We start from the raw sequence: 19,371 nt of genomic DNA, 5'->3' as shown, positions 1-19,371 counted from the left end.
CCCAGTATTTGCTATGATTGCATATGTAGGGGATATAATTTTGAAGCCTTTGAAATTGTTAGTTTACTTCCAGTGTAAATAACTTATAATTAGAATTTTATCATAGTTTTTTTTTTAAAGATACAATTCATGCTGCCTCTTTACCACATTTATAAAGTAACAGCCTTAGGAAATTTCCACAGCTTTATCTTAAAATGTATTATGCTCCTATTTTTCCATGAAACAGATTTTTGGAAAGGGAATAAAGGTGAGCTTGTCTCATTATTGCGCCACCACAGTTTTAAGTGATACATAGTATAGGTAATGACACTTCTTTTTTCGACGCCCCGAGTCTATGGAGAGGGAGTGGCATACAAATCTAATTATTATTATTATTATTAATAATAATAATAATAATAATAATAATAATAGGTGGGCGTCAGATCTTAAGAATTGCAGACTGTGATGGAGAATCAAATACTTTGCTGTGGTTTGCATTCTTATTTAATTGCATTGTGAGCAAATATCTGGGATGAGCAGAGTGGCTTGATGAAAGAGTGCTTGATAGAATTTCCTGTGTTCTAATAGAACAAACTCGATTTTATTGAGGGCCACATCAGGTTTGTGTTTGATCTCGGGGTGGGAGGACGTGGCCAGGGTGGGTGTGGTCAATTCAACATCACTCGTGTTGGCACCTGTGATGGCCCAAGCACTCTGCTAGCTAAACAGGCTTCCAGGCTCCATTTTCAGCTGCGATGGTGTTCTGCAACCCTCTACCAATGAAAATGGAGCTCGGGAGGGCTGCAGTGGGAGGCACCATGTGGTTTCCAGGATGGCCCTGCGGGCAGGATCTAAGCACCCCCGCGAGCTGGATCTGGCCCCCGGGCCTTGAGTTTGACACCCCTGTAATAGAATCACAAAGTTTGTAAAGCCAGTGTTGATTGGCTGAAGTGATACAATCCTTTCACAAAGCCGACTGGAGAATCAATTTTCATATGGGGAGTTACTTGTTTGGAAACCCAGGTCATTTGGGCAGCAAAAGGGCACGTAGAGAGCATCTATATCTCCGGGACCGCTTTCTGCCGCACGAATCCCAGCAACCAATTAGGTCCCACAGAGTTGGCCTTCTCCGGGTCCCGTCAACTAAACAATATCGTCTGGCGGGCCCCAGGGGAAGAGCCTTCTCTGTGGCGGCCCCAACTCTCTGGAACCAGCTCCCCCCAGAGATTAGAACTGCCCCCACCCTCCTTGCCTTCCGTAAAGTCCTTAAAACTCACCTCTGCCGTCAGGCATGGGGGAATTGAGGCATTCGCCCCCTCCCCCGGGCCTATACAATTTATGTATGGTATGTATGTTTGTATGTCTGGTTTAATAATGGGGGTTTTAAATGTTTTAAATCTATTAGATTTGTCATGAATTGTTTTATTGTATGCTGTGAGCCGCCCCAAGTCTACGGAGAGGGGCAGCATACAAATCTAATAAATAATAATAATAATAACAACAACAACAACAACTGAACAGTTGAATTGGGACTTTTGGTTCTCAAGCACACTCTGATTGGGTGGTGGGGCTCTGAGGATGGAAAGCCGCCCTGCAACAGCTCTGTTTCACTTGTCTGTGCTCTCAATTCCCCACCAGAAGATGAATGAAGCTTCGTCTTTATTACGGGCAACCTGCAGTCAGTTCATCTCTACCCTAGAAGAATGCATGAAGTTTGCAAATACTCGTTTGGCTCCTGAGCTGTATCATCCTTCAACGATCCCCGAGCCTTCTGATTTTGTAGGCACTAAACTTCCGCATTCCCACCGGGTAAGGCTACTTATGACTTCTTCCTGTTTATATTCATAATAAGAAGCCTAATAAGAGTTGCTTCTGGAAAAACTGTATTGATGCCACATTGCCAGGAAAGAGATTGTCACGCTGTGGTGCTGTTTTTCATTCCCATAGAATTAATCAAAAAGAGACAACTAGATTTCACTTAAATCCTTTTTACTGCCCCATAGTTTTTTGACCATCTGGAGACCACCAAATCTGTAGCACTGATTTCATTTCTTGTGGGAAATAATAATCACAGAACCATTCAAGAGGCATCTTTGCTGAATGTTAAATGAATGAAATCTCAGAGTGAAAGAAATTTCTGCCACTGATCATTTTGTATTTCATCAGAATTAGTCTTTGTGCTGAAAAAGCTCATAATGCCCAAGGCACTTGTCTTTTTGTTTTAACATGTGAAATGTCTGTCTGTTGATAGGGGTTTTATATTATGTGTTTCGATAAGTTAAAATGCCATTCTACATTTTTTATTTCTTTGATTTATACACGATATTAACAAAACAAAACAAAAAAACCTGAGGAGTAGTAATCACTTGATCAGAATATGGAAAAATCGCTTGACAAACATATTCCCTTCAGTTATCCTGCAACACTAACTATTTTAGCAAAGGCTAATGAGAGTTGTAGTTTAAAAGGCTTCGTGTTGTGGAAAGCTGTCTTAAGATAACCTGCACCCATTTTAGATATAAAAGAAACTGCCAGCACTTCGAATCCTTAATTATACTCATTATGTCTATTTAACTCATTAAGGAAAACTATAATAATATATACAGATCTGCTGTAGTATATACATTCTTTTCAAATAATTTCATTAAGAATTATACAGGAAAATAATAAAAATCAATGATATTGCAAACATAAATATATAAGAAAAGGAAAAGGAATGAAAAATAAAGAAGTAACTTCCCACTTCATCCTAGCAGCTAAATACAATTTTAATAACTTATCGCTGTCTTTAAGTAAAACATAGTCTCTCTTTTCCCACAGCTCATCTCTCAGGTAAAGAAAACAGTGCAAATACTCTTGTCAATCATTTTTTTGTCAGCAGATGTCCAGTAAGGGTAGCCAGATGTAACTAATTTCTTATTTTCACCCTGTCTGAAAAAGTCAATCTTAGAAATCTTTTCTGACTTTTTAAATAATACTCTTTAACCCCCTTAAAAAAGACCCAGAGTTAATTTTCTGTTCATCTCTGTTTCAAAGGAAAGGTCCTTCAGAATTGTAACAGAATTCTCTTGTATCCATAAGTAAAAACCATAATTTTGTTTATCACTTCTAAAAACTTTCTTAGCAAAACTCATTTACATATCCAGAGGAAAGAAATTGTCCAAATTAATTTCCCGGTTTAATGTCTGTTCAGGGAATAATTCATCCATTAGATACATTTATATTACATTTAAATCAACCTTCAAATTAATTTCATAAATATTTGTTTCATCTTGCCCTTGTTTCATAATTTTAATAGAATATGCTTTTTCAGTTTTGTCAAGTGTTTGATCCATTCTGTGCAAAAAGCTTGGCTGAGAGGTATTCAAAGGTTTGCAGTAAAGATTTCTGATCCACTTTCTTTACCCTCTTCTTCTAGTGTCCTTATCATTTTTTTAAAAAAATGTAATCATTCTCCCATGAGAAAGTATTTTCTAAATAATTTAAAGCTCTAATTCCAAATCCTTCTGGCCACTTAATCCGTCATTAGCTTTCCAAAAATCCATATACTAAGCATTCTTTTGCTGTGCAACCCCAAAAAAACCATAAGATACATTTTAAAAACTTTTTAAAATAAAATTTGCACCGTCTTTTAAGACAATGAGAAACTCAGGTGATGAATTCAGTAAGACCTCGCTACTCCAAGGGGTCTTAATCTCTCTAATACCTTATGCAAAGAAAAATTAAAAAAATAATTTTAAAAAATGATTAAGATATAAGGCTTGGTGAAATTGAGTGTCTATAAAGGCTGCTTTGTGGGGTTTTAGCTTAATGTAAATCCTGACTATCAGCCACTACTTTCATAAGCTGACCGTAAAAACAACAGTTTCCATGGTCTACTCACAAGAAGCAACTGTCCAGGGTCTTGTGGGATGATCTCAACAATCTCCTTTGTTTGGGAGAGATTACGCTGACTCGTATCCAGTATCCAGTGGTGATTCCCACACAAAGCTGTCTTGCTAGCTAGCAAAAGTTAACTAGGCCTCCTCTCACAGGAAGTCTCTACATTCCTTAGAAAAGTTGTGTGTTTTTACCCATTGGAACAAAGTTGCCATTATACAGCACGGCTTTCATTTTTGATTCTAAGTACAGTGGTACCTCGACATATGAGTTTAATTCGTGCCAGAGCTGAGCTCGTAAGTCAATCAATTCGTATCTCGAACAAATGCATTTAGATTTGGCTTTTCGTGCCGAGGTAACTGGAAAAAATGGAATTCTTGCGCCACTTAGTGGACGCTCGGCTCGTATCCCGAATTTGAGCTCGGGTGTCGAACAGAAATTTTGCTCGCATCTCAGCTCGTAACTTGGAATACTCGCATGTGGAGCAGCTCGTATCTAGAGGTACTACTGTACTGCCATTTTTATACCTTGGTCATCATATTGAGTTAGGTTTTTAAAATTATTATTATTACCTAGGAACTGGGCTATAATTGTCAAAGGGTCTATGACAATTCGCAGCGGCCAATGAACCACAGCCAACTCACCACAGCCAACTCGCTGTAGGACGAGAGTTATGCTAATATCAAAGAAGAGAATGGTAGAAGAGAATCTTTAAAGAAAGGATGCAAAAGGAGGGACAAAATGAAATGTGAAAGACAAAAATTAAAGTATTGTTTAATTTATTTTAAATAGTTACATTGATTTGTTAAATTGTCCTGCGGTGAGTTGGCAGCGATGAGTTTTGAATCCTGTTCTGCTACAAACTGCAGTTATATCTATAGGCAGCTGGTGAAAGGTGATATGAGGTGTGAAAGTAATTTGGACTTGCTTTACGGTGAGAAATGGACTGCTATCTATTTGTGTTTGGGGGGGTTGGGTTTTTTTGCATGGAACCTCCAGATCTTAGCTTGCTCCTATTACTAATTTGACTTGCAACAGTGACTGGGAATAAGGCTCCCTGGTGGTCAACAGATTGGGAAAGTACATTAGATAAGTAGTGGGCAGATGGTTTAAAAGATGTCATCTGTGAAATTTAAGCCCTTTAAAGCATCTGATAAACTAAAGAGAGTCCGTTTTTCAAGAGACTATGCAACTAGAAGGAATAAAAAGTCAAACTAGGTTCATAATTTTAAAAATCAGAATGTGTAGTTGTGCACCTACAGTGACTATCCCCTCAAAATATTTGGGTTGGTGAAGGTACTATCCATGCACAGGCAATCAGAGTAACAGGATATTACTTCGTGTTTATGTCCTTATCATTGTTGTTGGATGCAATATGCTGACTGTGTAAACCGCTTAGAGTGGACTGTAAAGCACTGTGAAGTGGTATATACTGTAGTATAAGACACACCTTTTCACTCCCCAAAAGAGGGTGAAAACATGGGTGCGTCTTATACATCAAATGTAGCCACAAACCCCCCCCCCCACTCTTTGGTCTCTGCCTGCCAGCAATTTACCTCCCCCCAGCAAAGAGCAGCAGAGACTGCTTAGCACAAGCCACTGATTATCTGCCTCCTGACACTCAGCTGATTGATTGAAGTTGCTGTCAAGCCCACCTGCTAAAATGAAAGTAAAACTAAAGCTGCACAGAGGCAAATTGCTGGAGGGATCAGATTGTGCTGAAACTGGCTGTTTGTTTTTGGCTGCAAGGAGGTAAGTCACTAACTATAAATGCCTATAGACTGTTCAAATTATTAGACTTATTTTTTTAAAGACTGCTTTATTATTAACAAAATGAAGAAGCTTTTTAAAATAAATGCTTGATCTGAAGAGGCCCAGTGCTATTGAATTTTCTTTTATATAGCAGAGAAAACTTCCAGAAAGCCATATCAATTTTAAAGACCTGTAAAAGTATAATCTGAAATGTCCTGTTTTAGTATTATTAGTATTAAGATAAGGCAGCTTGAGTTAAACCCTCACTTAGTCATGTTTGGAGTAGATCTATTTAAATAATTGGGAGGAATTAGTGTGATTATATTTAAGAAAACTTTCTGGGATTAATATACTGTCCTAATGTACATTTCTCCAATTCTGTGGTATCAGGCACACATGCACAGAAATACCCAGCAAACTGTGTATATCGTCTATACTGTTTTCTGTTTGGCAAATTGCTGGGAGGCAGAGGCCTATTTTTCCTGGTTTTCCTCCCCCAAAACTAAGGTGTGTCTTATACTCCGAAAAAATACAATAAGTCTAAGTGCCATTGTATGTTTTTTTTCTCTCCATCCTTCAGGTTAGACGTTCTATGAGCCACACAGGCATAGTTTTCCTCAGACAGGTAAGCAGCCAGAATATCTCCAAGGATTGTTTTAGGATTGGTTAACTTTCCCAGACAGTGTTTGGGGCAAGGGTAGTTCCCCCCCCCCACACACACACAGTATTTTGGAAATAATCCCATGGATTTAAGCATATTCTTTCTTTTTCACTGCTCTCCACTGTCTCAAGCAATAAAAATAAAGTAAAATATTGAATGTGGGGTAACAGGTAACTGGCAGCAGATATATTATTATTATTATTATTATTATTATTATTATTATTATTATTATTAATTAAATTTGTATGCCGCCCCTCTTCGCAGACTCAGAGACAACAGAGGATTTTCTATTTAAGCAATTATTTATTTTTTATTTATTTATTTATTTATTATTTAGATTTGTATGCCGCCCCTCTCCGCAGACTCGGGCGGCTCACAACAAAACAAAACAATTCATGACAAATCTAAATTATAGTTAAAAATATTTTAAAAACCCCATTTACTAAGCAAACATACACACAAACATACCATGCATAAATTGTATATGCCCGGGGGACATGTCTCAGTTCCCCCATGCCTGACGACAAAGGTGGGTTTTAAGGAGCTTACGAAAGGCAAGGAGAGTAGGGGCAGTTCTAATCTCTGGGGGGAGTTGGTTCCAGAGGGTCGGAGCCTCCACAGAGAAGGCTTTCCTTAAATGAAGAGTGTTTTTACTTGCAAAAGAACTCAGAAAGAAGTTGGTAAATAAAGCAGGTAGATGCTATTAATTTAGCAGAGTGGATTGTGTTTTAACTTGACAAAACACAAGGCTTGGACACGACTCCCCCGTCTCAGGCAAAAAATAAAGTAACAAGGCACGATCATGCGCTTTTATAGCTTCAGTGACCACATAGCCTTGAACATTTACTCTGCAATTAAATGTTAACTCTTTGAGTGCACACTAACCCTTTAAGTGACAGTACAGTTTTACAGTAGCAACTGTAACATTTAAAGTGACAGTACACATTTAGTATAGTTTATAATATGCAGTTAACAATGGCAAACCCTAACACACATGTACCCTGTACCAACAGTCTGAGTTTCAAATTTGCTACAGCTAGTTCTTGTTTACCAATCATTCGTTCAGCGACTGACCGGTCAACGTTTCAGCGGCGCTGAATGAGTGATACTTAATAATTGGCCCTCCAGGTTCCAGCATTGCATACCTCCATGGTCACGTGATCACAGCCTGGCCCCTTGACAACCATTGACGCACTCTTGAATGAATGTTGCAGTGCCCCATGGTGATAGGATCACCGTTTGCGACCTTCCCTGCCAGCTTTCCACAACAAAGTCAATGGGGAAGCCAGCAAGGAAGGTGGCAAGTTGCTTGGTTAAGTGTCCCTCACCTGCAGCAGCCACCATCAGGTCTAAAATCTGCCATGGATGTCGCTGCAACTACTCACTCAGGCACCTCCCCAAACCACCCACCCACCAGCAGAAACCACTCCCAGATCGAAAGTCACTTGTGCATGCCACATACATGCCAATCAGCTTGCTTGTTAAACGCCTGAGACTTGCAACTTCCTACCAGTTTCCCCATTGACTTTAGTTGTTGGAACCCAGCAGGAAATTGCCAGGAGGCCCTTGCTTAAGAACCTGCAATGCTCATTCAACAATGGCAACAGGGACTACTGGGATTGCTGTTGCTTAGCGATGTGGTTGTGCGACATCACACTTTGTGAATGCATTGCTTAGTGATTGAAATCCTGGTCCCAGTTAACATAAGTTAAAGCAAGGACTCACCTCTAATATGAAATGTTAACCATCCCTTTTTCTGGCATAATCAATAGGAGACATTGTTTTTCCAATTCTATTCATTTGCAAAGGAGAGTGTATTTATTTAGTTATTTTTTAATTCAGAAATATGAATTCTGCAACATGTAGATTTATTTAATGTAAATGTATTGGATGATTTAAACAAAATAGGAAATATAATTGCTTTAAATTTCAAGTAACTTAACATCTGGGAAACAAATTCAAGCACGATCCTGCCAGGAAATTTGTGTTTTTCCTTATATTGATAATTTTGTTCCTTCAAAAAGTTAGAGGATCGTTTTGGAAGATGTAATTGAAGAGGAAATAGCAGAAATCTTGGGGGGAAAGTGTCTATGTCATGTTAGACTTTTATTATTTTAATGGAAATGAAAGCTAAGTGTAATTGACTGGATATCATGAGCTTAAAATAAGAGGATTTTAATGAATTCAGAGCAATTATTCTTGCGACAGGAGAAGCAAATGGGAAAAAGAGCTCAAAGTACGTGGATTAGTGTTCCTAAATAAGGAGAGTCAAAAGGCACAACTGCAAATGATTCCATTTTTTTTTAAAAAGGATGGAGCACAGCAAGAGAAATCAGCATGAATGCATAAAACATTTAGTGAAGATCTGAAAATACTAGAGGCCCCCAAACTTGGCAACTTTAAGATTTGTGGACTTCACAAATGGAGGGGTCTGTAATATGGTAAATGATTTAGCTTTACTAGATAAATGGTCAAAGCAATGGAAACTGCAGTTTAATGTTTCCAAATGTAAAATAATGCACTTGGGGAAAAGGAATCCTCAATCTGAGTATTGCATTGGCAGTTCTGTGTTAGCAAAAACTTCAGAAGAGAAGGATTTAGGGGTAGTGATTTCTGACAGTCTCAAAATGGGTGAGCAGTGTGGTCAGGTGGTAGGAAAAGCAAGTAGGATGCTTGGCTGCATAGCTAGAGGTATAACAAGCAGGAAGAGGGAGATTATGATCCCGCTATATAGAGCGCTGGTGAGACCACACTTGGAATACTGTGTTCAGTTCTGGAGACCTCACCTACAAAAAGATATTGACAAAATTGAACGGGTCCAAAGACGGGCTACAAGAATGGTGGAAGGTCTTAAGCATAAAACGTATCAGGAAAGACTTAATGAACTCAATCTGTATAGTCTGGAGGACAGAAGGAAAAGGGGGGACATGATCGAAACATTTAAATATGTTAAAGGCTTAAATAAGGTCCAGGAGGGAAGTGTTTTTAATAGGAAAGTGAACACAAGAACAAGGGGACACAATCTGAAGTTAGTTGGGGGAAAGATCAAAAGCAACGTGAGAAAATATTATTTTACTGAAAGAGTAGTAGATCCTTGGAACAAACTTCTAGCAGACGTGGTTGGTAAATCCACAGTAACTGAATTTAAACATGCCTGGGATAAACATATATCCATCCTAAGATAAAATACAGGAAATAGTATAAGGGCAGACTAGATGGACCATGAGTTCTTTTTCTGCCGTCAGTCTTCTATGTTTCTATGTTTCAACTTCCAGAATTCTTGAGCCAGCATAGCATAGCTGGTTGGAGAATTCTGGAAGTTGAAGTCCACAAGTCTTAAAAAATTGCCAAGTTTGAAGACATCTGCTGTAGGCAAGGACTGCTCTAGTTCAGAGCGGAATGAGTAAAATACAAAGGAGCCTTGAAGAAGTAGTCTGGAAATAGAAAGCACTCAGGAAAGCTGAAACCCCAAAGGAACTGCCAAGAATAATAATCGAAAGAACTTCTTTAGAGATTTTCAAAAGAATAAAAGAAAGGAATCAATATACCAATTACACAGCACGAAGATGACAAAAATATAGCAAATAGCAAGGGAAAGAAAGAGCAATATTAAACTCCTCCAGGCCAAACTTTCACGCTTCCTATAAATTAACTCGGTGTGTTTCCAATTTGATAATTTTAAGATGTACTGAATTCCCAGAATTCTCTACTCAGCGTGCTTAGCTGGGGAATTCTGGGAATAAAACTCCACGCATCTTAAAGTTGCCAGAGTTGAAAAACACTAACTCAAGAAAGCCTGTCCAAATGGTGCTTTTTCAAGAGGCAGCTGGACTTTCTGGTTTTCTATGAAGATCTTTCACTTCTCGTCCAAGAAGCTTCTTCAGAAACGTCTTCAAAAGAAAAATCCAGGAAGTCCAGTTGCCTTTTGAAAAAAAGCATCCTTGGGACAACCCTGACCGGGATGACTATCTCCATAGACCAGTGTTTCCCAACCTTGGCAACTTGAAGATATTTGGACATCAACTCCCAGAATTCCCCAGCCAGCAAATGCTGGCTGGGGAATTCTGGGAGTTGAAGTCCAAGTATCTTCAAGTTGCCAAGGTTGGGAAACACTGCCATAGACAGTCAGCAGTCCTTGAATACCGCCTAAGCTCCGTAATGGTCTGAATGAGTGAACAAGGGGAGCTCAGACACAATGGCAGAACTGCTTGATTTGGGGAACCAAAGAGAAGTTTCAGTTGAACAAGAAGATTTGTAGTCCAACCGTCGCTCTTGATCCCCCTGCAGTCAGTACCCTCTGCGTTAGCAGCTCATTTCAGCTCTATGGCTAGAATCCCAACTGCCACCTTTCCTGAACCAGTCTGACTTAGTAACAATAATCCCCACCTTTGTTAAAATCCCATCTTGACTTACTACGGTATGCTTTACACCAGACCTGGGCAAGGTGCGGCCCGCGGGCTGTATCCGGCCCAGCCACTGTCTGTAACCGGCCCGCCAGCTATCTTTGAATCTCGGTTTTACCTAGCAGCCGGCGGCTTGAATGCTGGCTGGAGATCTTTGGAACTGCTTGAAAGGGGGGGGGGGGGAGACCTGCAGGCAACTTATTCTCCAAGGCGAAAGCCATGCAGGAAAAAGAGTTGGGTGGGGCTTGGAACACCCGGTAAGTTTCCCTGCATGGTTTTGGGCAGTGTGTGTGTAAGAGAGAGAGAGAGACCTGCAGGCAGTTTGTTCTCCAAGGCAAAAGCCATGCAGGAAAAAAGTTCTGAGTTTGGAGTGGCTTGCAACACCCGTACGTTTCCCTGTACGGGCTTGGGCAGAGTGTTCATACAGACTCGAGAGAAAAGAGCTGCAGCTCGCAAAAGCCAGTGTGGGGTGGGGAAGCTTGTTAAAAGCCACTCAGGAAAGACCTTTGAAAAGGGGGAAAAGAAAGGGGTGGAGGAAAGAAAGGGGTGGGAAGAGGAATGAGAAAGAGAGGGGGGAGGAAGAGAAAGATAAATGATACTACAAAAGTCTTTCTTTTTTATTAGAAGCTCTGTAACAGAAGTCTTCAAACTTGGCCACTTTAAGACTTGTGGACTTTAACTCCCAGAATTCTCCAGCCAGCATAGCTGAGAGTTGAATTCTGGGAGCTGAAGTCCACAAGTCTTAAAGTTGCCAAGTTTTGGGACCCCATCTTTAGGTGTGCTGGCAATATAATAGGACATTCCTTATTTATGAAAATAATTTATATTTCATTTTTCCACAATCAGAATTATTTCCAATAAAATATGAAACTTCCACTTGGAATAGAAAAGGAAAGAAGGAAAGGAATGGAACAGGAAAGGAAAGGGAAGGAAGGAAAGGAAATGAAAGAAATAAGGGGAGGGGAGAAAAGGAAAGGAGGAAAGGAATGGAACAGGAAAAGAAAGGAAAGAAAGAAAGGAAAGGGGAGGAGAAAGGAAGGGAGGAAATCATACAGTATTGGGTAGAACTGAGTTAATTATATTAGTCCAGCCCTCTAAAACCATCCCAATTTCTCACACGGCCCCATGGCAAAATTAATTGGCCCCCCTGCTTTACACTGAGCTGTTTTTGAGAAGTACCGGAAGTTGTAATGCATCGAAATCTCTCCGTTTTTCCAACTATTCATCCATTGTGGAAATTAAAGTATCTTTCCATTTTTGTGCATAGTGGTAAAAGAATTATTAAGTTCAGACCTATTAATGCTCTATTATAAAATAAGAGGCTATTCAGCTATTAAAAAAGAAAAGGAAAAGAAAATGCAGTGATCGGGCTGTTAAACAGTGCAAGATACAGGAATCGCACGGCGGAAAAATCTGCACTGGTTGTCATTTGTTTACTAAACACTGTTTAGGAGTCTGGCATTGACCATTAAAGACCTAAGTGGCTTGGCCTTGCTGTGAACCTGCCTGGTTACTCAGATCAGCAGAGGAGGCCCTTCTGGAGAGCCTTGGGGCTTCTGGAAGAGCTTTGAAGTGCTGTCCCCTAGGAAAGGCATTTGTTTGGCCAGCCGTTCAGAAAAAGGGGCCAAAGCCCCATCTCTTTCTCACCAAGCTTTTCCCTTTTAACGGAGCGGATTCTAACAACTTCTATTTTACCTCCGATATAATGGCATTGTTTTTTTTTTATTTTTCCAATTTGCCTTTCTAAATGTGAGCAGTCTTGAATGGCTAAGTGCCCCAACTATGACCAAAGGGATCAAAGTTGGTGATATAAATAAAATATGAACACGATCGTCAAAACGTTTTGAAGGACGTCACCCAGAAGAAGAGGGAGACTACTATCATATCTCAGACAGCATGATGAAGAGGGTGTGTCTGTTAAGTATGCACATTTTTAATGAAAGTCAAGAAAAACTTCTTGATAGGAAAGTGGTAGACCCATTGACCCCAGAGAGGTGGTGTACAGGAGATATATTCAAGCAAAAACTAAAGCACCATCTCCCCACCCCCCTGTTTTAATTTAGATTCTTGTGCAGTGGGGATTGGACTCACTGCCGCTTACAGAACTTGGCCTGCCTTCCATTGAGTGTAGCTGCTTGCATAAATCATCAGTTTTTGTTAACCGTGCAAGGAATACTAACACTCTTATTATTAGAGTTAGATTAACAGAATCTTGCCAAGACTGAAAATGTAGGTGCTCCTCAACCTACGACCTCCATTGAGCCCAAAATTTCTGTCGTTAACCAAGGCTTTTTTAAAAGTGAGTTTTGTCCCCATTTTATGACCTCTCTTGTCCCGATTGTTAAGTGAATCACCACAGTAACCTGGTTGTTAAGTGAATCTGGCTTCCCCGTTGACTTTTGGTTGCCAGAAGATGGCAAAATGGCGATCGTATGACCCGGGGTGGGGCGACACTGCAACTGTCGTAAATATGAGTCATTGGCCATGTGTCTGATTTTGATCACGTGACCATGGATAATTCTGCAAGAGTTGTAAGCATCAAAAAATCAAAAGTCAAAACCGCCCAAAAACATTGTTGCTTATCTTCGTTTCTTAGCCAAGGGAGCCCGTGTTTTAGGACACAGCAGCAGTCGTAAGTATGAACCAGTTATCTGTCAGAGTTAGTACTTGAGGTAATATTCCAGTTACAGTGGAGTAGAATGTAATTAGTGTAAATTAAAAGGTATGATGAGTCATGGTGGATCAGCAGAATGGGCCAAAGCCTGATTGGTTAAAAACTATATACAGTGTTCCCTCGATTTTCACGGGTTCGAACTTCGCAAAAAGTCTATACCACGGTTTTTCAAAAATATTAATTAAAAAATACTTTGCGGGTTTTTTCCCTGTACCACGGTTTTTCCCACCCGATGATGTCATATGTCATCGCCAAACTTTTGTCTGCCTTTAATAAATATTTTTTTAAATAAACTTTAATAAACATGGTGAGTAATAATCTGAATAATTGCTAAGGGAATGGAAAATTGCAATTTAGGGGTTTAAAGTGTTAAGGGAAGGCTTGTGATACTGCTCATAGCCAAAAATAGTGTATTTACTTCCACATCTCTACTTCGCGGAAATTTGACTTTCGCAGGCGGTCTTGGAACGCATCCCCCGCGAAAAGCGAGGGAACACTGTATACTGTAATGCACCTTTGCATAGGTGTGGTTGGCCTATGGTTAGGGTTAGTGGTGGCGTGTTGTCTAGTAAGATAGTGTTGGTGTTATGTAAATAGAATACTGTACAGCGAATATAGTTTTGCTGCAAAGAAGACGTTTACGTCCTGCTCTGTTGTCTTCATTCTGAAATGTCTCCAATTCCTGATATCGTATCTGATTCTGGGTGGGCAGCTTCTGAATGCAACTCTGACATTACCAAGCATCCAAGTTTTGATCGTGTGTCCGTGGGGATACTGTAAAGGTCATAATTGTGAAAAATGGTCATAAATCAACTCTTCTGAGTGCTATTGTAGCTTTGAACCGTTGCTAAACAAACTCTTGTACGTCGAGGATTGCCTGTATCTCTCCTGTCCTAAAAAAACTAGGGAAGGGTCCTTTTTGCAATGCTTCCCACTCCCCTTTTCCTTTTAGGGGCTGAGGCATCTCTTATCAGCCAGTTGTACTTGCCCCTGGCTGTCCCACACACACCCATCAACACATTTTTATAGCATGCCGCGTGCTGGGTTTGTTAGCAACTCCTGCCTGTCTTCCTTTGCAGAGTGCTGGAGCCAGCTCGGATCCCCCCAGTGCCTCCCAAGGGCACCGAGACTGTGCTGCGCAACTTGGAGGAGATGGTGGTGTTCTGCTCCCAGCAGTGGGGGCAGCCAGGCTCCCAGCCTGAGAGCCCCCCCAGCACCATAACTGAAGAAGCTGTCGGTAGAAGCCACCACCAGATAACTGCATGAGATTGACCTGGGAGGGGAAAGGCAGTGAGTCGGTAGGTACGTAAACTTGTTCTCTGCCCGGTGAGAAATAATTGCAGGGTGTCCTTTTCTATGCTACCAGAATGTAGACTGAGGTGTCTGGGTCCTTTGCTTAGCCACGAAGTCGCTCCGAGTCTTCGGAGAGGGGCGACATACAAATATAATAATAAATTTACTAGATAAATGGTCAAAGCAATGGAAACTGCAGTTTAATGTTTCCAAATGTAAAATAATGCACTTGGGGAAAAGGAATCCTCAATCTGAGTATTGTATTGGAAGTTCTGTGTTAGCAAAAACTTCAGAAGAGAAGGATTGAGGGGTAGTATGTCTAGGATCTTGACATACTGTTCTGTGAGTATTTTCTGTCTCTGGGTTTACTTTGTCTCAAAATGGGTGAGCAGGATGTTTGGCTGCATAGCTAGAGGTATAACAAGAAGGAAGAGGGAGATTGTGATCCCGCTATATAGAGCGCTGGTGAGACCACATTTGGAATACTGTGTTCAGTTCTGGAGACCTCACCTACAAAAAGATATTGACAAAATTGAACGGGTCCAAAGACGGGCTACAAGAATGGTGGAAGGTCTTAAGCATAAAACGTATCAGGAAAGACTTAATGAACTCAATCTGTATAGTCTGGAGGACAGAAGGAAAAGGGGGGACATGATCGAAACATTTAAATATGTTAAAGGGTTAAATAAGGTTCAGGAGGGAAGTGTTTTTAATAGGAAAGTGAACACAAGAACAAAGGGACACAATCTGAAGTTAATTGGGGGAAAGATCAGAAGCAACATGAGAAAATATTATTTTACTGATAGAGTAGTAGATCTTTGGAACAAACTTCCAGCAGACGTGGTTGGTAAATCCACAGTAACTGAATTTAAACATGCCTGGGATAAACATAGATCCATCCTAAGATAAAAATACAGGAAATAGTATAAGGGCAGACTAGATGGATCATGAGTTCTTTTTCTGCCGTCAGTCTTCTATGTTTCTAAATAATAATAATAACAATAATAATAATAATAATAATACCGTATGGTATTAGCTTGGGTGACCAGACTTCCATACGATATTAGCTAAGGAGTTGGGCTTACCTGAGATCTAATCCAGCATGTGCCAAGGTTGGAGCAAGAGAGATTGGCTGTCTCTCTTTGAACCAGATGTCCAATTTGATCTGAAATTAGGAGGTAGCTGCCCGCAGTAGCAGGAATTGCAAAGCAGGCAGTGTCAGTTTATTTATTTATTTATTATTTATTTATTAATTGGATTTATATGCCACCCTTCTCTGAAGACTCAGTTGGAGAGACGATAACCTGTCAAGGTTTGCCACAAAGCCCTGAAATCATCTTAAGCTCCATACAGACTCTGGAGAATAAAGTAGAAATATTTCAACTTTTCCATTGGTGGAGGGAAAGCATTATTGTACAACTGGACATTGCAGCAAAGGACTGGACGGCATGACGGTGGGCCATGCCAAAAGGCATAGAATACCACGTGGCCCACGGGATGCCTGCCTCTACACTGCAGATCCTGACTGTTGCTCCATTGACAACTAGGATTTTACTCTTGGTTTATGAAGCCTGTCTTTTTTTTTAATTTTTTAAAATATATTTTTAATTAAATTGCAAAGACAGACAAAACATACATTACATGTAACATTTAGTGGAGCAACAATCGCTCCTCTCAAAGTAGAAGTCATTATATTTGTAATAAGTAAAAAAGAGGGGGGGGGGAACCTAACTCTTTCATTGTTTATAAAATACTTAGATATATCAATTATAAGATAATAAGTAGAAACACATCTAAAACATTTAAAAATATATAGAAATTTTAAAATTATAACTTAAAATGAACTATGAAGGAAAAAAAAGAAAAATGGTAGGAGAAGAAAGAAGGAGTTTATCTTTATATTGTAAATAATCACTGTCTAATACAATATAACTACTAGATAGAAATATATTTAAAATAGTGTAAAAATAAGGTTATCTCTGTTTCTTTGTATCCCACCAGATGTATACCTTTTGCCAAACCTCATAAAATTCTGATTCTTCTTGATTTTTAAGCCTGTCTTAACCATGTTCCTCCTGGCTGAGACCATAGGCTAAACAAACGCTTTGGTTTTGCTAGAAATGATAACAAGAAACAGTGCAGTGGTGATTCAGATAGACCAGAATTCTCTACACCAGTGTTGGTGAACCTTTTTTTCCTCGGGTGCCGAAAGAGCATATGCGCACCCATAATTCAATGTCTAAGGTGGGCAAAAACAGCTTCCCCCACCCCACAGAGGCCCTCTGGAAGCCAGAAATGGCCTGTTTCCCAACTTCTGGTGGGCCCAGTAGGCTCGTGTTTCGCCCTCCCCAGGCTCCAAAGGCTTCCCTGGAGCTGAGGGAGGGTAAAAACACTCTTCCCCCATCCCCCTGGAGGCTCTCTGGAAACCAAAAATAACTTCCCAGAGCCTCTGTGCGAGCCTAAAATCAGCTGGCCGGCACACATGCACATTGGAGCTGAGCTAGGGCAATGGCTCGTGTGCCGGCAGAAATGGCTCCGTGTGCCACCTGTTTGCCATCACTGCTCTAGGATCTTGACATACTGTTCTGTGAGTATTTTCTGTCTCTGGGTTTACTTTGTAAACTCTGCCTGCCACTGGATGCAAGGACCCTTGGCCTGCGTGAGAAATGGCCATGTGGTTTAAGTTTAAGTTTTATTAAATTTATAAGCCACCCAACTCCTGACAGACCTTGGGTGGCGTACAATGAAAAAAAACCCGTACACAATTAAAATCCCCATACAAAAACAATAATCGCTTCTGGGCCGGAGCAGAGTGTTATAGCTCAACAGTCCAGGCCTGCCAGCAAAGCCATATTTTTATGGCTTTCTGGAAGGCCAGGAGGGTGAGGATGGTGCGGATCTCTGGAGGTAGTGGTTCCAGAGAGCCGGGGCTTGCACAGAGAAGGCCCTGCCTCGCGGCCCCACCAGTCTGCAGTGGCCAATGGGACCTGGAGCAGACCAACCTTGTGGGCTCTAATTGACCTCTGGGAAGTGTTAGGCAGAAGACAGTCCCGTAAATAATCTGGTCCTAAGCTATGTAGGGTTTAATTCATTTTCCGCTTAGCTTTGAGTAGCTTTAACTATGAAACTACTTTTGCAGGTTTGGACCTGCAGGAACCACCCTGTCCTTCGTCTCACTTCATGTTCTTGTTTTTCTCAGATAAACCATTGTTGGTTCAGGACTTCCCAGTGGACTCAGCCGGTGGCCACCGACCAGCGTCACCTGGATTTTTGGGTGCTTTCTCAGCTCCTGGAATCAGCTCGGCTGCTCTTGAACTGAAACAGTCCACCTGGGGCTTCCTCCTCTAGCTTAGGAATTACCTAAACTTTCTTGAGTATGGGCTCCTGCAAGACCAGCAGGCACAAAGGGCCAGGTACCGGAAGCGGCATCCGTTATGTGTTTTTTCCCCCTGGCTTGTGCTTGCCAGGGGTTGGAGAACTGGAACCCACCTATTCCCAAATAGATGTTGGCACCTAGGGGAATGGGTTGGGGAGAAGGTTAGAGATTAGCTCTGCAGGCTAGGTTGGTAGGAAAGAAGCGATGGCTGTCAAAAACATATAGGACGATTAGTCATTTCATACCGGACAAGCTAAGCAACTCGTTCTCCTGGCACTGCCCCCCAAACATCTTACGTTTGCATTCGGCCACCGGAAGATACTTTTGAGTCTGTGGAAGGATGGCCCGTTGCAGAGGCAGGACTCCAATCTTCCATCAGCAACCCTGCTTGGTGTTTTGCCTTCTGATCATTGGAATGGGGGAACGTTCCTTTTCGTCGGGAATTCAGTCTAGATGCAAGCAGGGGAGATCCTGGTGGGTTCCACCTCTTTTCTCGGCAGGAGCTTTCTTTCCCCCCACCCCAAACTCAAACGTGGACTTCCCCACAGAGCTTGCTGACCAAAATAGAGACGTCCCTCTGAGCTCATCGGAATGCTCCTTGGCTCCTTGTTAGAGCAGCTCAGAGCAAACGTCCAAGGTAGCCGGAAAAGCAGCCTTTCTGGACATCCGATCTGAACGTTTGGTGTTCCTTCACATATCAGTCGCTTGCCTTTTGCACAAAAGGGCGAAGTCTTTAGTCTTTCGGGAATGCCTGACCTTGTACAGACACATGGCAGCCTTATGGGCATCTGCAAACACCTCTTTTGGGAGCTTTCTCTCTCTCTCTCTCTCTCTCTCTCTCTCTCTCTCTCTCCCTCCCTCTCTCTCTCTCTCTCCCCCTCCCTTTCTCCCTCTCTCTCTCCCCCTCCCTTTCTCCTTCTCCCTTTCTCTCTCTCTCCCTCCCTCTCTCTCCCCCTCCCTTTCTCCCTCTCCCTCTCTCTCTCCCCCCCTCCCTCCCTCCCTCTCTCTCCCCCTCCCTTTCTCCCTCTCTCGCTCCCTCCCTCCCTCCCTTTCTCCCTCTCTCTCTCTCTCTCCCTCCCACCCTCTCTCTCCCCCTCCCTTTCTCCCTCTCTCGCTCCCTCCCTCCCTCTCTCCCTCCCTTTCTCCCTCTCTCTCTCTCTCTCCCTCCCACCCTCTCTCTCCCCCTCCCTTTCTCCCTCCCCCTCCCTTTCTCCCTCTCTCTCTCTCTCCCCCTCACTTTCTCCCTCTCCCTCTCTCTCTCCCTCCCACCCTCTCTCTCCCCCTCCCTTTCTCCCTCCCCCTCCCTTTCTCCCTCCCTCTCTCTCTCCCTCCCTCTTTCTCCCCCTCCCTTTCT

General features: G+C 41.6%; 1 protein-coding gene across 1 annotated transcript in view; it reads left to right on the top strand.

The window, feature by feature from the left end:
• The window catches only part of LOC139158713 (pleckstrin homology domain-containing family A member 3-like), a 32,997-nt gene extending 13,985 nt beyond the window's left edge, over positions 1 to 19,012 (top strand). Inside the window, 5 exon segments of the mRNA XM_070736045.1 lie at positions 1,618 to 1,788; positions 6,191 to 6,223; positions 6,225 to 6,235; positions 14,428 to 14,650; positions 17,841 to 19,012. Coding sequence (XP_070592146.1) covers positions 1,618 to 1,788; positions 6,191 to 6,223; positions 6,225 to 6,235; positions 14,428 to 14,614 — 402 coding nt within the window. The 3' untranslated portion in view covers positions 14,615 to 14,650; positions 17,841 to 19,012.
• The last annotated feature ends 359 nt before the right edge of the window (positions 19,013 to 19,371 follow it).

This window comes from Erythrolamprus reginae, chromosome 2 (assembly GCF_031021105.1).
Source record: "Erythrolamprus reginae isolate rEryReg1 chromosome 2, rEryReg1.hap1, whole genome shotgun sequence".
Lineage (NCBI taxonomy): Eukaryota > Metazoa > Chordata > Lepidosauria > Squamata > Dipsadidae > Erythrolamprus > Erythrolamprus reginae.
Note: the sequence above shows the minus strand (reverse complement) of the source record. Positions and strands in the feature narration are given on the sequence as shown.